The 20,011-nt window shown below is 34.5% G+C and overlaps 2 protein-coding genes across 17 annotated transcripts in view; one reads left to right on the plus strand and one right to left on the minus strand.

Moving 5' to 3' along the window:
• Positions 1-20,011, minus strand: part of Cask (calcium/calmodulin dependent serine protein kinase) — a 379,314-nt gene that overhangs the window by 136,442 nt on the left and 222,861 nt on the right. The gene's annotated exons all lie outside the window — the stretch shown is intronic.
• Gpr34 (G protein-coupled receptor 34) lies at positions 1,582-8,569 on the plus strand. Of its 3 annotated transcripts, none has more exons than XM_013151875.3 (4): positions 1,582-1,882; positions 2,480-2,571; positions 3,642-3,698; positions 6,878-8,569. In XM_013151875.3, the coding sequence occupies exon 4, from the start codon at positions 6,972-6,974 to the stop codon at positions 8,076-8,078; it is 1,107 nt and encodes a 368-aa protein (XP_013007329.1). In that variant the 5' UTR covers positions 1,582-1,882; positions 2,480-2,571; positions 3,642-3,698; positions 6,878-6,971; the 3' UTR covers positions 8,079-8,569.

Here is a 20,011-nt window from a genome sequence, read left to right on the forward strand (position 1 = left end):
ATTGGAAGTTTGGGAAGAATGATGGTATGATAAGTATTTTTAAAGATTAGGAGAATAAATTGACTAAGGCAGTGGTTCTCAAACTTTGGCATCAAAATCTTACCGATTACTGGTCCCCATCTCCAGAATTCCTGGCATGGGTCTGGGATGAGGTCAAGAGAACACATTTTTAACAAGTTTCTGAGTAAACCTTGTAAAATACTGTTTACTGAGCATGGAATTTCAATTTTACAAGATGAAAAAGTTCTAGCGATCTGCTGCACAATAATGCGATAATACTTGACACCACCGAATTACACACTTAAAAACAGCTAAGACGGTAAATGTAATGTACAATCCTTATCACAATAAGACAAAACACTCCCAGGTCAGGATGGTAATCATATTCCTTTTTAGAGGTTCTAAGAGGGAAGTAAAGGTTACAAAATGTTTTTTATTCTAGCAATTTAAAAATATTGCCTGTTTTTCTGTGAAATGCCTCTTCTTTTCACTTGCCCATTTTTTTGATTGGTTCTTTTACTTTGGGAGCAGAGTGTTTTTGAGTTCTTTATATATTCTAGATATTAGGCCTCTGGCTTAGGAGTAGCTGGTAAGAATTTTTCCTGTTCTGTAAAAGTTGTCTTTTCACTCTGTTGTTTCTTTTCCGGTGTAGCAGCTTTTAAATTTGATATGATCCTATTTGTTGATTCTTGGTACTATTTGCTGTGTAACCAGGATTGTTCCCAAAATCCTTGCCTATGCCTGTGACTTTGAGTTTCCCAAGATACTGAGGGAAGAGGAGAAGGGGAAGAGGAAAGGGGATGAAAAAGAAATTAAGATGTATTAGGTACATGTGCTAGCTCCCTACAAGGAATATAAGCATTGTGTACTGCAAACATGTACTAATAGATAAAAATAAAAATATAGCCCAATGCATTATACTTATAATAAACTAACAGCTCTGCAGGATACAATGTTCAGGAGAGGATAACCAGAAATTAGAATATTAGATAAAAGTAGATGAATTAAATGTTATTTGAACAGAGCTATAGGGTAACAGTTATGGGGAGGATAAAAGCTAATTTTTATTCCAAATGACACCAAAGAAAAGGGAAATGATACTAAACTGCAGGGCCAGCAGTTATATAGATAACTGGTGGTGGTTAGATACTGCACTAGGACCAAAACAAAGCATGCATAATGCTGTAATTATTTTCCTTAAAATATAGCTTGTTTTAACTTACTTGGATGAATTTATTGTTTTGATTAACAGGGTAGAATACAATCACAAATGCCATATAGTCCTAAAATTGTAAGATTGTTTTAGAAAATAAATCTAAGTTCTTAAATGTATATATAAAAATATACAAATATAATATAGAGATCTAATAAAAAGCAAAAAAGAGTAAAAATGTTATTACTAACATTAGTATAATTCAGTATGCAGATAATTTCTAAAATGAATCCAGAACTAAATAAATTCAATGCTTATGCTTTAAATGTCCATATAGCACAAATATACAATTTCTTAGGAAACAGGAAATACTTATTTCCGCTTACAATTTATAAAACTTTTTTTTAAATTTTGGGGGTGAGAGAAACTTTCTTTAATTTTCTAGTCAGAGGGTATTCATAAAGAAGATATAATTTCTTAAAGTTATGCACTATAAAATTGTGGCATAGTGGTGGGACCTTTTAATATCTTTAAAAGGAGTCTAAGGGCTGTCATAGTGAAAAAAGAAAGAAAAGAGGAAAAAGAAACCTTATCACCACATGTGAATATAAAAAAGAAGAGGTCCCAACCAATTGCACCACTACCGGATGGAAGAGCTCAGCTGACAAACCCAGCCCAGTCTAGGGAAGCTTGGGGTTTAGCTGCTTGTACTTCAAGAAAGTCTGAACTGTAAGTACGCATTGATTTGTTTTTAACTGCACAAATTAGCCTCAATTTTAGTTTAAGTTTGATTGTCTAAACATTCAAAATGAAACATGATTCATGCTTATAATGGCTACTTTGATTATTATCAGTTTTTTGCTTTTAGAGTCACTGAATAAATTGCTTAAATGTCATCTTTATCTTGATTTACTTTTAATATAATCACATTGCTTATACTGTATTTGTATAGTGGCATAAAGATTTACAGATCTATTTGAATCAATGAAACGTTACTTTCAGATGATACAAAACTTTAGTTCTAATGTATTATAAATTACCTATAATGTTTGACTTTGTTATATCATCTCCATGTTTTTAAAAAATAGTATTTTCTTTATTATATTTTCACTACTTTAGGGTAATTATCAGACCAATTAAATTTTAAGTTTGATGTTTCAGAAACAAGGCAAAAATTAAAGAAAAGAATAAGCAAAATATACTTTAGTTAATTCAAATAACTAAAATTAAGTTTTTTGGCACAGTTAAGCTTATAAGAAAGCTTAATATACTACTAATAGTATTATTTCCAAAGTAGTATGATTTTAATTTTTGTTCTGTATTCAGTAGTTATCGCCGTTTTTAAAGCATGACCTGAATGGATTCAGTCATTATCGAGTCAAACTAAACCCAGTGAAAGGTTCCTACCACTGAAATAGGTATGTATTTTAACATAGCAATGTTCCATTTACATAAACACACCCAAATTGTATTTGAAAATCTTCTGCTTATCTGGGACCTCAATGGAATCTGCTGAGTCCCTACCCATTCAATATCTCAAGAGTGCAGCTTCCTACACCAGCCACTTGAAAAAAACAACTTGGGAAGGTAGAGGGGTGGTCTTGGGAGGTACAATGTACTAACATGGTCACAAACTGTGGGACAGGGCTTGCCAAGTAACAAACACTATCTACTCTTAGAAAACAATCATGACTACTTCAATAGAGCACATGGGTGACATATAAGGCATACTATGCAAATACTGTGGTTTGTTTCTTCTTTTCACTGGCAATTCTTAACATATCAAGTAGTTTCCAGAATACCATCAATAGCCTTAAGAATAGTAAGTAACACTGCAATATGTCAACAGAATTTAAAGGACACAAACATCAGCCACTTATTTTAAAACAGAAGCTAATCTGTTGATTTTTAAATAAATAATTGGATGCTAGCTATCTGATACATAGTACTACATGATATGGTACTGTTTAAATAAATACATTGCTTTTGCTTTATTGTCTTTTAAGTTTCAGACTATGAAAGATTTACTGGTAGTCTTGTCCAACTATTACTTATTATTTTATTTGCAGATTAGAGCTGAGGCAAATGGTTTTGGGATATGTGCTTTGTGCTAGCTGCTTTCTAGAAACATCTTGATTATGGTTATCTGGCCCAGAAGTGAATTTGAAAAGATGTGCTCTGGGAGATGTGATAAAAATTCTAATGAATTATTTGTGCTCCTGTAAAGTCTGAGTTTATTTATGTAGGATAATGGACATAGTGAATAAAAAGGTTAATTATTTTTCCAAAGAAATAAAGCTACATAACATAATCTCTTAAAATTGCTAAGGTGAATAGTGTTAAAGGAATCATGTCAAAATACTGCAAACAAACTCAATGTACGAAGGAAATGGTGATGAAATATGATAAGAGTGAGAGAGGTTTGGTAAAAAGGATCATGGGCTCTCAAAGTCAGAGTTGAGTCTCAACTTGGGCACTTTCATTTCAGAGCAGTGTGGCCAGGAGTAAGGACCATAACCTGCTGATCTTTCATGATTTCACACAGGTAATGTGAAATTTATGTAAATGAGATAATATGAGTATGTTCAATACAGTCTCTGTACACAGCAAGTGCTACATAAATATTAGTTAATGGTTTGGTATTGTAGCTTAAGAGTTCAATTTTGACTCTACTTTAGACTCTCCTGAGGAGCTTTTAAAAGAAACAAGTATCTGAAGCCCATTCCATACCAATTACATCAGAATATCTTGGGAAGGATCCAGGCCCTGGTATGTTTAAAAAGCCCTTCAGGGAATTCTGCAGTGAGAACTGAGCACCAGTGAGAATTCCTTCTATAAACTTTGATATTGGTGGCGGTCTTGAAAATCTCCAGCAGCAAGATCGTATTGCCTCCAAAGTTAGATTCTTTCCTTCTATCTTATAAGGGAAAGTGTTTTCTTATAAGGAAGCAACATCAGTCTTCATAATTTCTATCACTGGCCCTTGCTCTGCTTTCTGCAGACATGTATAACAAGGTGAAACCTGTTTCTCCATGGTCCATGAAATGTTCTCATCTACAGGCTTAAGTGCCTAGTTCCTTCAATTTGCTTCTGGGATCTGGACCTCCTCTTTTCCCCATTTGGCCCAAGACTTTTTTAAGTGGGCTGCTGAAGATGATGAGACACTACATTGCAGGGGAGACCCTATTGGCTTGGGACAGAACCAGGCAGGCCACTAGCAACAATCTTCATTTAAGATACTATGTATCTACTGAATCAGAAATGGGATTAGTTTTTGTGGCAGGCACATCACACTGCTGGTACAGTGTGTTGTATTGTTGTAGTGTCTGCGATGTTGTGTCTCTGTTAATGCTCTTCTAGTACTTAACACTTTTAATATTCACATGTAGAACTTTACACGTATTTTTACTAAATTATGTCATTCAAGACTCACTGTGCTAAGCATTTGGCACACGGAGGCAAAACAGTCTTGGTTCTTAATCTTAATGGGGTTTAAAATGTAAATGAAAGAAAAAAGAAATCCATATTACTTACAGATGAGTTTTTCAAGTCATTTCAGCTACCTGAGAACTCAGAGTCACATTATTTTTAATGTGGACATTGTCTCAACATCCTTTCAATAGTGAACAAGCTGTTTCCACCTGAGCCTCTGAAAGCTCTTGGTACAACCACGCAACACAGGTCTCTCTACACACACTTTTTTCCTCTTCCTGTTAATGCAAGATAGCATTATCAGTGTCATTTTTTGGCGGCTTGCCTCCTACATTGCCCTTTCCTTTTAGAATGTCAGATCACAAGAAACATGGCCCTAAGTTTCTACAAACTTTGTGACATCTGTTTTCCTACATTTGAGAGATAGGACAGACTAGACTCAGCCTCCCTCCTTCCCTCTGTTCTTTCCCCCTTGGCTCTCCCCTTCTCATTCCACTGCTCTAAACTCGGGAGACAGCTTTCTCTAGGGCTCTTCTTTCCCAGCCAGTTGCTCTTCTTTGGAAGAATGTTATTCTCTACCAAAATGGCTTCTTCTTGACCAAATTACATGTACAGTTTTAAGAAATTCTATATACTTCTGAATATTTTTATCTGTGTATAACATTAAATCAAGGAAATGAATTACTGTCAATAAGATCCACTTTATATTATTGCATTCAAGGTTTGAATGCAAATTGTTACAAAAATGTTTACTGAGAGCAGGGTTTCTGTCTTACCTTCATTTTCCAAATAGTACATAGCTAAGTATGAATAGCTACTAAAATGCAATTAATCAAAAGGCGTTTTTTAAACTGAGATTTTCCTTCCTCACTTCCCTCCTTTATGTTCCTTCTTTCTTTTATTTCTCTTTTTTAAAAAAATAGAAGCCAGGGCCTTGTACAAGCTAAGCAAACACTTTACCATTGAGCCATATCTCCAGCCTCAAAGCTAATTTTTATTGAACATACACTCATTAATGTGCCAGATCAAGTTCTTCATACATATTTTTCATATTTACAAAGAGAAAACTGAGGCTTAGAAAAGATGAAGTTATTTGCTCTTGATCACAGTTAATTAGGTCTGATTTTGAAAATTCTGCTCTGAACATCTTTGTTACTCAGGCTGGGGATTTAGCTCAGTGGCATAAGCACCTGCCTTGCAAGTAGGCGGTCCTGAGTTCGATCCCCGGTACCGATTTAAAAAAAAAAAAAGATCTTTATTACTCAGAGTAAGAGGCTTCTATAGAGCACTAAGGCAGTTATGTTAAGAAAGAAATATGAGGAGACCTTTTGGAATCCTCCCCTACATGTTCCACCTCTTTATGATAGGTTCTTGACTGAGCTCATCACAGCAGACAAATGTCTAGGAAATGTCCAGTAACAAGTAGCATCAGGAACATTCTCTGCTTCCATGAACAAGTAGAATCCACACACTATCTCTTAGAAGGTTCTAGCAACAGTTTCAGTTAGTAACCCAGGGCATATTTAAGTTTCAGTTTACTTTCAGGATCTTGGATTGCAAATTTTATTTTCTATCTGCATGATCACCCTGTTTCTAAGTTAGGAGTGGTTACCTGGCCTCTGCCACCTGATTTGGTTTTGTTTGTCTACTATGTTCTCCTGTGTGGTGTTACAAAAGTCTACAAGGGGCAGTTGCTGGTTCTGTTGGTCTGTCATGTTCCTTGTATGTTCCTGTAGGCAAATGATCTTAGTACTCCTCTATGGTCATAGGTTGGTCATAGGTGGAGAAGGAATAAATTTAGGTCTCTCTCCTTATTCCCATTGTTGCATAAGAAACTACCACAGTTTATTTGTCACACATCCTGTGGCGATGTACACCAAAATGAATGAATTCCACATAGAAAGGGAAGGGGGAAGACAGGAAGAGGGTCGGAAGCTGGGCAGGCCAGCAGTGGGCCCAACTCATTCATGGCTGAATCTACCTTTTGAGAAATCGCTGTTCATCTTTGACAAATAATTTCTCTTTACCTCCATCTCTATATCCATAGCAGCTTCCCTAAGAGTGGTCTTATAATTATTTTAATGTAATAAATGAAACTAATTCTGAGTGTATACCACCATGGAAACAGTTAATGATGATACTGCATACATGGTGTAGTTATTCAAATGGCCTAAGGAATGAAAAAAGTAGTTTCTCACAATATCTGAGAAGAAATCTTTTATTATTTATGCTTTGTGTTAATGTAGCTGTTATTAAAATAGCAAATGACTCAATGTCCGGCATTTTTTATAGGAGACTTCCGAAGATACAAGAACTACACACAAGGGACATGTCATTTAGCGTCTCTTTTTGATCATCACCTGAAGACAGAAGTCATACTGTAACAATGGCAACTACTTCAGTAGGGGGCTTGTCTTGCTCCTCCGATGGGATGCACTTTGTAACTAATCACAGTGACCAAGCCCCACAGAACTTCTCAGAAGCGGCAAATGTTACTAGCTGTTACATGGAGGAACAACTGCTGTCTACTGTGTTAACAATATTCTACTCTGTTATTTTCATTGTGGGACTGGTTGGAAACATAATTGCCCTCTACGTATTTCTGGGCATCCATCGCAAGAGAAATTCCATTCAGATTTACCTACTTAATGTAGCCATTGCAGACCTTCTACTCATTTTCTGCCTTCCTTTCCGAATAATGTATCATATTAACCAAAACAAGTGGACATTAGGTGTGATCCTTTGCAAGGTTGTAGGAACACTATTTTATATGAACATGTACATCAGCATTATTTTGCTTGGATTCATCAGTTTGGATCGCTACATAAAAATTAATCGGTCTATACAACAACGGAGGGCAATAACAACCAAGCAAAGTATTTATATTTGCTGTATAGTATGGGCAATTGCTCTTGCTGTATTTTTAACTATGATTATTTTAACACTTAAGAAAGGAGGGCATAATTCTACAATGTGTTTTCATTACAGAGATAAGCATAATGCAAAAGGAGAAGCATTTTTTAACCTTGTTCTTGTGGTAATGTTCTGGCTGATTTTCCTACTGATAATCCTTTCATATATTAAGATTGGCAAAAATCTACTGAGGATTTCTAAAAGGAGGTCAAAATTTCCTAATTCTGGTAAATATGCCATTACAGCACGAAATTCCTTTATTGTACTGATCATTTTTACCATATGTTTTGTCCCTTACCATGGCTTTCGATTCATATACATTTCTTCACAGTTAAATGAATCATTATGTTATTGGAAGGAAATCGTTCACAAAACCAATGAGATCATGCTGGTTCTCTCATCTTTCAATAGCTGCTTAGACCCAGTCATGTATTTTCTGATGTCCAGTAATATTCGCAAAATAATGTGTCAACTTCTTTTTAGACGATTTCAAGGTGAAGCAAGCAGAAGTGAAAGCACTTCAGAATTTAAACCAGGATATTCCCTGCATGATACATCTGTAGCAGCTAAACTGCAGTAGAACTCTAAAGGTACTTGAGGCACACATACTAAAAAGAATGATATACTCTAACCTCTTAATTCCTTGAACATCTAAAGCTTTAGAGTTTATAAAATGCAGACCTTCTCAAACCTCTGTTTATACTTGTGATAATTTCATTTGCTTAACTGTAAAATATTTCAAGGCAAAGAAAAGCTTATACTTATAATTGAATTTTAAACATGCATGTAAAATCTCAAAATATACTGTTAAACTAGCACTCTTAACATGGATTAGAAAGTTAAGTGCAATTCATGGCTTTGACAACAGAATAACTAAAGGAAGTGTCAGTGTCTCTCAAGTCACTAAAATAGTTTCCAGAATCAAGTACTTGATACTATATAAAGTAAATTAAGTGAATTGGGGACTGAATTCAAATGTCAGAAAATGCTCATTGTCCTTTTAAAAGCCTGTATTCATTTATGTCTAAATCTGTATCAACAGATTAAATAATAAAATTCTAATGAAAATAAGATGAACCTTATCTTCATTGCTTAGATAAAATGGAAATAATTTAAATACTGTCAGTAAAAATCAAACAAAAGTAAGAATTTAATATCTTAGGAGGACTTAAATCTGTATCTTACTTAAAACAAAATTAAAAATAATTTAGTTATTTCAGCCACACTAATAGAGTTAAATTGAAGATATGCATACTTTATGATCAAGCAGGTTCATTGCAAGGTATATTTCTTACAGAATCACTCAGATGTGTATACAAGAAAACATGTGTAATGATGTTTAGTGAACTGTTAATAATATGAAACAATTGAAACTAATATATGGGCAAAATTATGGAGAATTAAATTGGTTCATTCACAATATGGAGTACCATACAGCATCTCAATGTAATCAATTATACACACACAACAACGTGAGGAAATCTCACAACAATGTTGAATAACAAAGAAGACACAGATTTGCAAAATGGCATGCACTACATGAACTATTTTATGTAAAATACAAACACACATAAAACAATGTATTTTTATGGATTCATATGTATATACACAATAAAAATACAAAACATATATGGTAATATATATATATATATAACATACATCCCTTTTTAAAGTAAATACTGATATCTGGAGAGATTTGACATAAACTTGGAAAAATGTTACTGTCTATTAAATCTAGGTGATAGGTACATGGGTGGGTATACTAGGTGTTTAAAAGATTTCATAACAATGAATAAAACTAATAGATTATCATTAAAAGGAGCAAACAAGTTTTCATGGATGTTAGAAAGTAAGTGGCAGTTGGGTATGGTAGCACACATCTGTAATGCTGGCACTCTGAGAGGTTAAAACATGAGGGTCACAATTTCCTCCCAGCTTGGGCAACTTAGCAACTTATTAGACCTTGTCCCTAAATAAAAAATAAAAAGGACTGGAGATGTAGCTTAGTGCTAAGGTTCTGAGTTCAATTCTCAGTACTGGAAAAAATGGATAGTAAACTCTAAAAGAAAGGGATCTTTGCTTTTGTTCATTACTAACTCCTCAGAGCTTAATTTATTACTTGTTACATAGGAAATCAATATAAAAATATATAATATAAATACATAAAAAATTGAATGAAGCATTGGATGCTTTGAAGGATGAATGAGAGGGATAAAGGAAAGGAGGAGATGCTTAGAAGAAAAATCAAATTGGGTATACTTATTTTTCTTAGTCAATCTGTCTCAATATTGCTGTACAAAGCATCAACCAATTGTAGTCTAAAAAGGCATCAACAGGTAAATCTTGAAAGTTTGGTCAGCATTTGTGTAGTTCTTTGGTCAGATAGAACTAGAATGCCACTTTGGTCAGAAAAAACTAGAATGACAAACTCCAAACATTCACTGATCAGTTTGTATCACAGAATGAAGTCTTTTCTTAAATAGAACACTTCATAAAACTCAAGTTAAGCCACTGGCTTGGAAATCAATGTTAAAGAGCATGAAGATTTCTCTTAGAGTTAAATTTCTTTTAATGCGATTCAGTTTGTATATGGCTAGTACTCAGTTAACCAATATTTTAGCAAGTACAAACAACTGATTGAATAAAGGACAGGTCAAAGCAAAAGTATATTTAAAAAATTTGAAATTTGAAGAAAAATTAATGCCTCAGGAAAAAATAAAAATTATTTAAATTACTTTTTCCTGACAGTGTTAATATTAGCTAAATGAAATCCATCACTTCTATTTGTATTATTTTAAATAATTGGAAACCTTGATTTTCCTTTATTGCAATAATTAACAATTATCTTACAATACTAGTAAATATTTTGTATTCCTACATGTATATATTCTAAATACAGTTTAAATGGTCAAATTATATTAGCAATTATTATTGTTCATTTTAAGGAATATTAAAATTAATTAAATATAGTTATAGAAGTTACCTCATTTTAATATTAGATATGGTTTCTGTAAAGTTCTGTACATGGTCTTCTTAAAAAATAATTTTTAAGTATACTGAATTAACTTTTTCTATAAAATTATTTGCAATAAAATATCTGCAATAAAAGTCAACCTGTGATCTCATAATGAACTGTTTACAAATAGAAGCTTCACTTATGACTCAAAGTAAGCTGAATCTTGAGACAATTTCTACATTTTTAGAAAAACATGCTACTGACTTACCAAATTTAGTGTTGTTTATTACATTACTCTTTTATTTCTTACTGAGCAATGACTGGTGGGTGCAAACAGGAAATACTGTTCCTATTTCCCCTGAATCTAGGTTTAGAAATGCATAGCATAAGGAAATTTTGAAGTATGTACCTATTCTCACCTTATGAGATCTTCAGAACAAGTTTTTAACTCACATCTTACATATGCAGATCTTCTCTTAAAAACAAAAAACAACCAACAAGGTCAAAATGAACTGTCTGGCTGCTGCAACGAGCCTTCAGTGCTGAGGACTCCCATGAGTTTTGGGAAAGTAGTCTGTATAGAGATAGGTTTGGGGGTGGGGGAGGTTGAATTCCCATGGTATTATCATCAGAGAAAGACAATTCTCTTCTAGTATGGAAGGTTTTATTTTTAACCTTTAAAAGGTTAAAAATTAGTCTGTTGATATAAAAGTAGAACTGATATGATTATAACTATTGGGACCAAAGCCTATTGAAAGCTGTCCACAACAGAAAAACAACACATTATCTCAGCACGCAACCTGGGTACTACAGAATGTATTAGTGAAACGATTATTTTTAGGTATCTGAACTATAAATGGAGCATTCTTAATCCAAAAATTGAAAACTTGAAATCTTTTCTTTTTTATTTTCTTTCTTTTGGTAGCAAGAATCCAGCTCTGAGCTCACTTCCTCAGCCTGAAAAGTTTTAGAGTTTCAGATTTTGAATTCTCAGGTTAGGGATGCTCAATCACTGAAGTTTTGCAGATACACTCAAACTAAACTGAAAAAAAAATTCAAAATCTGAAACTTCTAGTCCCAAGCATCTCAGAGAAGGGAAATTTAACCTATATAATGGAAACTTATTTTACCAGATATTAATCTATATTCTTATCCTTTAAAAAGGAAAATGTGGGCCAGAGATATAGCTCAGCGGCACAAATGCCTGCCTAGCAAGCACAAGGTCGTGAGTTAGATCCCCCGCCAAAAAAAAAAAAAAAAAAAAAAAAAAAAAAAAAAAACGAGAAAATGCTAGGAAGCAGATGCAAAGATAAACTTAGTGGAACAGGCTATACCTCTGGAAGTATGCTTTATTTTAAAAATTTTTTTAAGCTTTTTTGGTATTGGGACTCAAACTCAGGACATTGCCCTTGCCAGGGCCAATAAGCTATATCCTCAGCCCTTTAAGTAGACTTTAGATGATATATGAAAAGAGTATGTGACATATTAATGGCTCCCAAAAGTGGGGACAGGAACAAATGTGTAGTAGACCTAAGACTCAGTTAGGAGGATGTGCTAGAAATTTGCAAAGGTAGAATGAAATATACGTTTTTTTTTTTTTTTTTTTTTTCTGGGAATTGAACTCAGAACTTTGTGCTTGCTAGGCAGGTGCTATGCCACTGAGTTATATCCCCAACCCTGAAATGTATTTTTTAAAAGCTTCCCAGATGACTCTGATGCATTCTTTGGAATTCAGAGAATCACTACAAATAATTAAAAAAACTACAAAAAATATTGGGAAGGCAAGAATGAATTAATAAAGTGTTGCTTCTATTTAAAATAAAAAATCAACTTACAGTTTTATCTTACATCACACCAAAATAATTACAGTGTCAACAGATTAAAAAATTAAATATAAATAATGAGGCCATTAAAAGATTCAGAAACATAGGTGACTAATTCATCTGTGGATGGGAAAGAATTTTCTGTTTATAAAACAATAGAAATAACCAGGGAAAATTTGCAGATTTTAAAATTAGATTTTTCTTTGTGAAAAACTATAAATAAAAATAAATGCACAAAGCGGAAAAAATACAAAAGACATGACATTTATTGGAGAACATTTTATGTCAGGCACCAACAAACACTATACACTGGTATTTTGGATGGAAGGAAAGCATTCGAAACTCTGGATACAGTCTGAATTTTGATAATTCAGCTGAGAGAGAAACGGTGGTATACTTCCATGTCAGATGATGTAGGGTGCTCTGTCATGACTGAGGGCTCAGTTGGGTGGTTGCAGTGTCTCAGCTCAGTTTGGGTTTGCAAATGAAGACTTGGGGAGTTGGCTGGGTGGTAGTAACAATGTAGGTAGAAATGAAAAGGGGGTATGAAATTTATCCTAAACTTCTATTTTGCCTCTTATCTCCCTCCTTCAAGTTCATGTGCAACAGGATGCATTGCACAGTAAAACTGTATTTATTTATGTGCCCTGCACCGTGCTAAATGCTTCTGTGCATTATAATTAGATTTTCACTGCATTTGTGATGAAAGCAGCAATTGTATTTTGTATAAAAGGACATATAAGTTGGTAAGTTTCTATTTTAGAGACACTCTTTGGAAAGGTTTTCATTTTTGTTTCATTCCATGTAAGCATAAGAGTGATTACTGAAATGTTTTTTATTTTAAAAAGCAGAAATTGCCATTACTGTGTATTTGGGGCAAAAAATTCTGCTTGTCATTTACCAAAACTGTATGATATAAGAAACCTAAAATTCTCAAAACTGATCTAAGTGTCACACATTTGCATACTCTAAAAGCTCCATTTAAAACATGGATTACAGACAATCTAGAACAAACTCATACAGATGCAATAAAACAACAAAAAAATCATATTAGAAGATCTTACCCTAATTAATTTTGCTTCTAGCCCATGAAATGCATAAGGAAGAATTAAAAGATGAGCTTTGGAAAAAGTTTCTAATTATGGTTTGGGTACAAGTGTTCATAATATATTCAAACTCTTTTTTGCTTTAGTAAGCCCATGTAAATTATTTCAGGAGCAATAGTTAATTGTCAGCTATAATCTGGTTTTGTAATTTCACATTTTTCCTTAGTAATAAAACGTGAAAGCATAGCAAAAGGGAAGGGATGACCATATAACAGGCAGTTAAGCATCCATTACCCAACTGAACAGATATTAATGTTTTGGCCTCACTTAAAACTTCTCTTATACCCATATACACAATCTAAAAACTTTGATACACTAAGCTCACTTCACGTTTCCCCTCCTCAAGTCTTATTTTTTAAAGCTAGAATCATTCTGATGCACAGTTTTATGCTTTTACAACACACATATATGTACAAAAATATCCATTTTAAAAAATTTACACAAATGGTATTTTCATAAATCCTTTCTGACATTTTTTTCACTCTCAAATTCTCTTTGCCTATACGGATAACATGGAGTTCTTACTCATTTTCACTGATATAGTGTTTTATGGTATAATAAACAACTCAATTGTACATTTCCCCTAGCAATGGGCATTAGCTGGTTTCCAGCTCATCCGCTACTAGAAACTATGTTTAAGCCAAGTGCTCCATATACCCTGTGCTGATGAGTGGACGTTCTCTATCCATGGTTGTTGCTCAGAAGTATGAACACTTGGACTTCAGTGGAAGTTCCATTCATGCTACCTCTAGACAGAATGAGTTTCTATTTAGCCATACCCTCTCTACTTCCTGGTTTTTATTACATTTACTAGCTGTCATTCTGACAGATGTCTAGTGGCATCACACTGTGGCTTTAATTTGCATTTCTCTGGTTACTCAAGAAATTGAGCATCAGTTCATACATTTTTGGCTCACAGATTTTTTCTAGGGTAAATGACCTGTTCACATCTCCCCATCCTTTTTATGAATTGCTTACTTTTAAATCTTTTTTTTCCTCCTTTTCCCTTTTATCCCTCGGGTTGCTTATCTTTTTTTAAAATTGTTGATGTATTTCTTTATATTGCTTGAATCCTAATCTTTCTTGTTTATATGGGTAGAAAATAACTAGTATGTGCTTATCTTTTATTTCGATTATAGTTTTCTTTGCTAGATACTATGAACAAAGAAAAAAATTTCCAATCTAGATAAACATTAGATCTTTGATATACATTCTTAAGCTAAAGAACTCGTAAATAAAATTAACCAATAATTTTTCAGTTTTAAATAGTGCAGAGGTGTCAAATTATGTATTTCCTGAGAATACAAAGGCTCAAATGATCCTCTTGCCCCAGCCTTCTGAGTACCTTGGATAGGGTATTGCCTGGCAATGTAAAAGAATTTCAAAGAAAAGAAAATCTTGTACCAGAGAACCTGATTAAATGTTTCAATATATCTAAGGAAAGAATTGCCCACTCACTAGGGGTGAAGGCAAATTAGGAGGCAAAAGTGCTAGGAAGATGTTGGTATTACCCATCCACACACAGTTCAGGATATTAGTCTTGGCCAATGAATGCAGAGTACTATAATCCTTATTGTAAGGCCATAGCCAGAATTGTGGTGTGGCTGAATCCAATAGGTTTTCTTAGGTCAATAACATTAAATATTACTGAATAATGAACTGAGGAGAGGTTGTCTAACAGATAGGTCAAAAGGGCAGATGATGCAGTCAGATTGCTTGAGTTCAGTGTTTGGCTCTACCACTTAAATAACTTTGGACACATTCTATTTCCTTTACTGAAGCAACAGTAATAATAGTAGTATCTTTCACATGGGGGTATTAGGAGGACTAAAGGAGTTTATAAATGCACCTGGCAAAAGTAGGAAACATTCAGTATATTACTCAAATGCCAAGGGAAAGGCAGGAAAAAGCACAAGTGGCAGAAGTTGATGGTAAATACCAGAATTAGGGAGATATACAGTAGAAGCCAAACTGGATCAAGTGAAATGGGAGAAATTAACCTCAAAAAGGTTCATTTTTGCCTTAGCTTTCATTAATAACAGTGATGTCCACAACAGAAGAGGTAGCAGATACACTTCATTTTAAGCTAGTCAGAGTAATACTCTAAAACTTCAGCAACTAAAAGGAGAATGTGAGGGCACCTCCTGGAAAGATGCCAAAAGAACACATGTAGAGTGGGAGATGTGGTCACCACTTGTGTTTCAAAATGGGGACAAGTTACGTTCACTAGAAACCTGGCTCAGAAGCATGAACTCTGGCAGGGGTGATAATTACTCTACTGTGTCATAATTTCAAATTCTGTCAAACATCAAATTTCTAGACCAAAGGTTTTTAATGCCTTCCATTAATACTGCTGGTATAGCTGTTATAGACAGTTCCTTTGTGGACAGTTCCTTTCTAGGCTTCCTGTTTCTTCCGGCATCCTATCAATTATGAAGACTTACTAGCACCCCCACACTTCCCTCTGCTTTTTGCCTTTCCTGTACTTAGCAGTACCTTTTTTTCTTCCTCAATTCCAATTTGTTTGTTTCCTTACTTTCTCTTTTAATTGCCTTTCTCACAAACTACAGCCCTCTTCTCTTGTGTCTCCTCCCCATCTGTCAAAAGCAGAAATGTTTCCTATGTATGTGGAAATTCAGCTTGTACTCAAAAGAAAAGCAGTTTCCTCTATATTTAAAAAAACACGCTCAGCTGGCTACAAAGGGAACTGACAGGTTTGCATGCATGTTCATATTCAGTTCCCCTTTGTGGCCAGTGAAGCTTGAAAAACACAGGAACACATAGGGTCAGTTTTGGGGGGACAGATTATGGGCTTCCAATTATCTTTGGCAAGCAGGGAGAGGAGGCAGCTAAGTAAGGAAATGTGAGCTTCATGATCCAACAGCCATTATGATCTTAAAAATAGTAAAATCTTGAGTAATTTAGTGTGACCTAGCATGATAATGCCACCTTTTTAGACTACCATTTTTTTTACAACCTTTCAGGCTCTACTATTGGAGATGCTGAGAAGTTTATTCAATTCTCAGGATCAAAAAAATTATTGGGAAGTAGTGGAAATAGACTTTCTTCTCAATTTCACTGAAAAAACAACCCAGATTAATATTCTGGAAAGAGAAAAGAAAAGCCATTAAAGCAGAAGGAAAAATAAAAAAGGAAACTGAATTTGTGGCACATTTAATACACCTTTCAATAAGAAAACAACACAACACATCCAAGACTAAGTAGGACACGGTGGTCATCTTGTCATCTTTTTACAAAGTGTAAGTTCTTCTTTGAGGAATATTAGCAAGGAAACTGCAGACTTTGCAGTACACATACTATACTGATTTCCAAAGAAAAAGCCAATTCACTGCACTTTTTTGTTTTAAAGACAGGGTCTTAGGCTTTGAATTCACTATGTAGACCAGGCTGGCCTTGAACTCACAGTAATCCTCCCAAGTGCTGGGATTATAGGCGTGAGCCACTCAATTCATTGCACTTTGAGGGAAAAAATATATGTCTATTTAGAACATTAAAACTGCAAGCATATTATAGGAAATTCAGTAGATTAAAAATGGCCCAAATTCTATGTCACTCCTCTTATCCAGAGGTGTAGTCTATTTCCTCACACTCTGAATCTGGCTAGGTGTTGAGACTTTCTTTTGACAGTAAAACTATGTTGGACATTATATGATGTCTGAGCAAGGCCTTAAGAAGCCTTGCAGTTGCCAGTGTTGCTTTCTTGGAACCCTGTGCTTACCTCACTGTAAGTAAATCCAGGATGAAAAATCATAGAGGGATGCTGAGCCTGTACAACTGTCCAAGGCAATGGCCCAACATGTGAATAAGGATGTCTTGGACCATCTAGCCTCACTTAAGCCATGAGATGACAAAGTTGTATGAAAAATCACAGGTAAGACTCACAGAACTGTCCTAAGTCCAGGAAAAACTGCATAATTTAGAGTGAATAAATGTTTGTTGTGTTAAGATGCCAAATGTGGGTGTGGTTTCCATGCAGTAATAGATAAATGATGGATATAAAATATAAATGAAGAGAATATGTAAAATGAATTTCTGAAAAGGTGATAATGAATGTAAAAAGTTTAACAAAAAAAGACAATATGTGGAAGTATTTTACTTGAAAGCCATGTGTGTACACACATGACACAGAGAGTTAGAGCGTGAGATAGACAGACAGATGACAAGACTCATGCTTTCAAAACCTTTGCAAGATGGACAGTGATAGGGTTACTAATGATTTAGTAACAAACACTCCCCATGATAGAGAACCGAATAATGATGTGACCAATTAGTGTATCTTTTTTAAAATTTTAAAAATTAATGCATGTTAGTATTACAGAGTGAGGTTTGTTTTGGGCAATTAGAACATGCATATATAACACATCTTGATCATTTTCAATCCGTTTATTCTCCTCTCCCTCCAGTATTCTTTTTCCCTATTTCCAGAAGTGTACCTTCTAGTTCTCTGTCATTTATCCTTTATTTTTTTTATATTTTAGCTTTCTCATATGAGAGAAAATATGTGATTTAACTTTCTGAGTCTGCCATCTTTTAAGATGAAAGGATATGCATGTTATTTGGGTGACAGAAGGAAGTGACTCCAGGGCAAGATAAAGGTAACTTCTACTATATGATTTTCTTTAAAAGTGAAATAATATTTTATGCATTAATTGCTGCTTTCATTACAAGCCTTTCAACACTATCTGAAATTATTTTGGCAATCTCTCTCTGTGAAGACACTGTTTTGTCATGTAGTTCAGTAGGCCTCGAACTCAACTTTGTAGTCTAGGTGGCACTGAATTCTTGGCAACCCAACTGCCTCAGTCCCCTGAGTGATGGGATTACAGGTGTACACCACCATACGTGGCAGTACTAGTTGACTTTTAAGTCTATATTTGTGAACCGCTATTCTTTTAAAGGTTAAAGAAAAAAACTAGAAGATAGTTAAAAAGAAAATCTTTCACATACAGTAGTTAACTGTCAAATTTTCTTTCTACCACCAGAATAATTATGATTGTGAAGATTTTAAAAATGTGACTCTTAATGATAATACATAACTAGTATAAAACAAAGCAATCCTTAAGGGACGTATCCTATAAAAGGCACATGACTGTACCGAGTTTTCATTTTAAGGACAGAAACCCATTATCTATACAATTTCTTTTATTCTATCAAATTTAAAGTTTTCAACTATTAAAACAAAGTGGTTTATTATTTTATTAGTGCCTAAGTAAAACAAACTCCAACTTTTTTATGGCTCAAAGTTTTCAGCTGGAAAATAGTGCTGTGTAGGCAGCTTCAGCTTGCAGCAACAGCAATGGGCTTTCTAAGGTTGGCAAGATATTGCCCTCTGCTGGCCAAAGCACTACCAGAGAAAGGCACAGCTCACAGACTCATTCCATGTTAAATCTAACGCACATTTCTTCTGTTTTTTTTTTTTTTTTCCTGCTAAATATTTCTGAAGACATGGAACATTTGAGATTTTATTATTTCCAGGCTTCAATACTTTGGTCACTGAGGATACGTGGTTATCTTGTCCAAAGCAATACATCAGACTTTTTGAGTGCTGTCGTGTACACAATATAAAGTCGAGTCACAATATAAAGTAGTAGCTAAGAATATGGGCCTTGAAAGGGTTGAACGCTAAAAGACAATGTCTTATAATTAAGAATGTGGGCTCCAAAAAGGCTTGAATCTGAGCCTTACAGTACTCCTTACTGGGCCTTACAGTACAGTACTGTGGATTGGTGAAAATTCTGGACACTAATGTCTTATGTCTTTTTAATTACTTCAATCTCATTGTAATGCAAGTTACTGTTTCTTAGAATTGGGATCCTTTGTGTATTTTGTATGGGCAGCAATACAGTAGATCAAAATATTTTTAGCATCCTACTAAATGCTTAATTTTCAGAAATCTTTACTTTTGGCTTTTCAAAGAACTCATAAAAAAGAATGGTTGGTTCTGAAACATGAGCCAAATTTGGCTGATTCAAAGATGCCGATGTTCAAAAATCTGATTGTCCTTAAAAATATTATTGCCTTGCCTAATCCATTGTTTAAGTTTTTCCCCTGCTGTAAACCTGCTAATTTCTCAGTTGCTTTCCAACTCTCACTTTCGGTGATCTTAATTCTTATGACTGTCACTGCCACTGCTACAGTGTTTCTGTACATTTCTGTCCTCAATCTGCTGATCTCTTAGCAGGGCATTCAAGCCTATATGAAGAGACAAAAGCTGAAGTTGAAGAATAATGAAATTTGGATTATCAGGACCACTTAGACTTTGTCATTAGTGTTTCTTACAACACTAACATGTACTTTTTCTGTGCTCTTATAAATGTGAAAATTTTAGATTGTATTCTTGGCTGTTTTTTTAGTAGTTCTTGAGATAAATGCTCCCACTGTTTACTGAGAAATCAGCTCTTACAAGCACGAAGTCCTTTTAGGCACCGTAGTAAAGGGTGATTAGAGTGGCTTATAGCAGGAGGCAAGGGCCTGAGAGCAATGCAACTGCAAACTGGGTTGTGGCCAGACACCACATCCTGAAGCGAGCAGGGGGCTAAGTGAGGCCTGAACAAACCACAGTTTTGAGTAACAGAGCTGTGCTTCACCCCTCCTAAAGGTAACCGTG

The sequence above is a fragment of the Cavia porcellus genome, unplaced genomic scaffold (assembly GCF_034190915.1).
Source record: "Cavia porcellus strain 051 isolate PalLab524CR breed Dunkin Hartley unplaced genomic scaffold, mCavPor4.1 scaffold_3, whole genome shotgun sequence".
Taxonomy (NCBI): Eukaryota; Metazoa; Chordata; class Mammalia; order Rodentia; family Caviidae; genus Cavia; species Cavia porcellus.